Source organism: Acanthisitta chloris, unplaced genomic scaffold (assembly GCF_000695815.1).
Source record: "Acanthisitta chloris isolate BGI_N310 unplaced genomic scaffold, ASM69581v1 scaffold20030, whole genome shotgun sequence".
Taxonomy (NCBI): Eukaryota; Metazoa; Chordata; class Aves; order Passeriformes; family Acanthisittidae; genus Acanthisitta; species Acanthisitta chloris.
Genome location: NW_008653561.1, coordinates 11,569 through 14,438, shown reverse-complemented (window position 1 = coordinate 14,438; position 2,870 = coordinate 11,569). Strand labels below are relative to the sequence as shown.

The 2,870-nt window shown below is 50.7% G+C and overlaps 1 protein-coding gene across 1 annotated transcript in view; it reads right to left on the bottom strand.

Moving 5' to 3' along the window:
* Positions 1–2,690: 2,690 nt before the first annotated feature.
* The window catches only part of GPD2 (glycerol-3-phosphate dehydrogenase 2 (mitochondrial)), a gene marked incomplete at its 5' end in the record, with an annotated part of 11,745 nt that continues 11,565 nt past the window's right edge, over positions 2,691–2,870 (bottom strand). Inside the window, one exon of the mRNA XM_009081553.1 lies at positions 2,691–2,816. Coding sequence (XP_009079801.1) covers positions 2,691–2,816 — 126 coding nt within the window. The remainder of the gene's footprint in view (positions 2,817–2,870) is intronic.

The following is a 2,870-nucleotide window of genomic DNA, read 5'->3' as shown; positions in this document are numbered from 1 at the left end:
GTGTTAGCTTCTCATTTTTCACTTTGGAATTAGAGAGCTAAATCCTGAGCTAACATGGGACAGCATAGGAAAAAATGGGCTCCGTTTCCCAAATCACATCTATCCCAGCGATTTCCCTTCCCAAATAAACTATCTCGGGGTGAATCCCAGTGACTTTTGCACCTAGCACAACACACCACGGGCGAAGGGAGAGATTTTAACCAGCTTTATTGATTCATGCTCTCAGTCCTTAGTTAAAAACAAGGCACATTAAATACATCCTCTTATTGCTGGACAGACGCATGCGGCTCATTCCAGGTATCAAAGGTAATAAATAACGGCAGGAAAACACCAAGACAGTTATAAAAACGACAACCCAACCTCAAACGCAGCATCGCAGCCCAGGCTGCAGCAGGGACCTGGCAGCACCCTGCAGGGAGAGTCTGGCCAGGCATTCACACAGACACCCCCAGGAAACCCAGAAACCGACTCTCACCTCAAACAACAACAACAAAAAGGAAAAAAAATAATCCCACTCCTGCTCTTCCACGCTGCACCAGCACAGCGAGACAGTGAGGCTGTACAGCTCTTCCCACAGCACAGTCACATTTAACCCCCAAGCAGCAAGGACAGCGTTCCTGCAGACAGCTCTGGAGCTGCTGAGGGCAGTGGGCTCTGTCCCTCCAAGGCCTTGCTGGGCTGTGCAGGGGAGCAGGAGAGTGACATAAAGTGCCTGAGACCCACAACAAATGCGTGTCCGAGGACACCACGCAGCCAGGAGAACCCCAAAGTCACATTCCAGAGGCAATAGTAGCAAAACAAGAGAACCCCAAAGTCACATTCTGGGTGCAAGATTAGCAACACAAGAGAACAAAAAGCACAAATCCTGCTCACAGGTAAACTCATTTCACAAAGCCATTCAGGGAGGAGAATTTATCTTTAAACCACACAAAAACTGCTCAATATTGGAAATATTTCTCTTTGAGTGGCCTGGAAAAGGTTCATGACTTTGTTTTATTCCCTTAAGTAACTGTTAACAGTAGAAGCCCAAACCTCTTTCCTTGCCCACTGGGCCAAACTCACCTGTGTGTCACACCTGCGTGTCACCCTGCAGAGGGTTTGTGGAATCTGTCACTGGGGTGGGAAACACAAACTGAGCCAAACAACAGCCTTCACCGGGATATTCTGGGACACAGCTCAACAGGGAGAGCTGACAGGACCACAGGGACAAACCCTGTGTGCAGCAAAACTTCCTGGGGGTTGGATGTGCCAACTCCTCCTCCTCGGCCCGTGCCCACAGCCTGAACAGTATCTGCACCAAAACCAGGAACTTAACATGCAAAAACCACCTGAACCAGTGTAATAACTCTGTTTAGATGAGCCTTGTCCTTTTTTTTCCCTTTTATATCTACTCTTTTTCAACACCTGAATTTTTAACATGCTGAAAAGGACTTCACTTCTCCAGCCAAACCCACCTCTGCCCACTGTGCTGCAGCCACACTCCTCAGCAGCTCCAGTTGTGCCTGGAATCATTTTCCCTGTGAGAACCTTTGCTGCTCACTCCTGTCCTGTTACTTCCCATCAGTGCAGGTGGTGACAGCAGTTAAATAACTCAGATTTACCCCAGCAGAAACTCTGACCTCTGGGAAGTGAAGCTTGGGTTGAGGTGTCAATTGCTATTTCTGCTCAAGGAACACAACGGATGCCAAATCCTGCAGCAAACCCAGGTCTTCCCTGCCTTGTCCTACATCAGGCAGAAATTTCCCACCTGCAGCAGGAAGGCAACAGACAGGTACAGTGCTGGGAAAGCTCCAGTCAGGGCCCTTGGCTCGGATTTTCTGTTAACCTGCTGAAAATAGCCCTTTTTCCTGGAAAAGGTAGTGGAATGCAAGACAAACTTTGTTTTTTTCACTCTGTGTCTGAGCGTTTTTCAATTAATATTTACCAGTTGTGCTATCAAGACCTGCCACATCCTCCATCTGCCGCCTCACAGGCTGATCCAATGTCCCCAGCTCAAAGCCCTCCCTAGCATAAAGCACCTCCTGCCTTTATTCCAGGACCCAAAGCACCACCTGCCAGACAAAGCTTTTATTAAAGGCAGCTCAGTTGTGTCAATATGGGAGAGGGGAGGCTGTTTCCCAGCTTTTAGTTATGTTATTGGCTCAGGTGATTAATCAAGATGTCTTGTTTTCCAGCTGGAATTTTCATGTGGCCACGTATTGGCATCACTGGAATAACGGAACAAATCCAATCACCCACAGGAGGCTCAGGACAGTTCTCCACCACCATTGCCACCTCTGGAAGTGTTGGATTTGTACCGTTTGGGGGAACATCTCCAATGCAGAACAGCAGCTCTCCCTCTCTTTGCTGCAGACACAGTAGCAGCTCTGGAATTCCAGAGCTGTGTCTGCCGAGCTCCGAGGCAGGAGCATCATTTAAAGGTAAAGGTGATGCGAAAGGTAACGACCAAGGCAGTGTGTGCTTGTGTGTGCACTCCAACCTTCCCAGCCTGCACTCCTGACTCCTGCCGAGCCCCCCCGCGAGCCAAGAACCCCCGACCCAAAGGCCACATACCAGAGTAGTAAGGACATCATTAACGACAAGGACAAACGCACCAATGTATTTGTGAGAGACACCGACGCGCAGCTCTGGGCGCCCCGCGAGGACCACCCGAAGCCCTGGAATGTTGGCAGCACTCGTGGCTCCGTGTCTCACAGTCCCCCGCCGCTCCGGTCCACCGGGATGACGGAGCGGTGCCGCAGCTTCTCCTCGGCGCTCTTCATCAGCACGGCCAGGCGGCTCCCCGACACGTGGCCCTTCTGGATGGCACTCATCAGCTGCAGGGACAGCAGCCTGTTAGCTCTGCTGCTCTGGGGCAGCACTGCCACAGC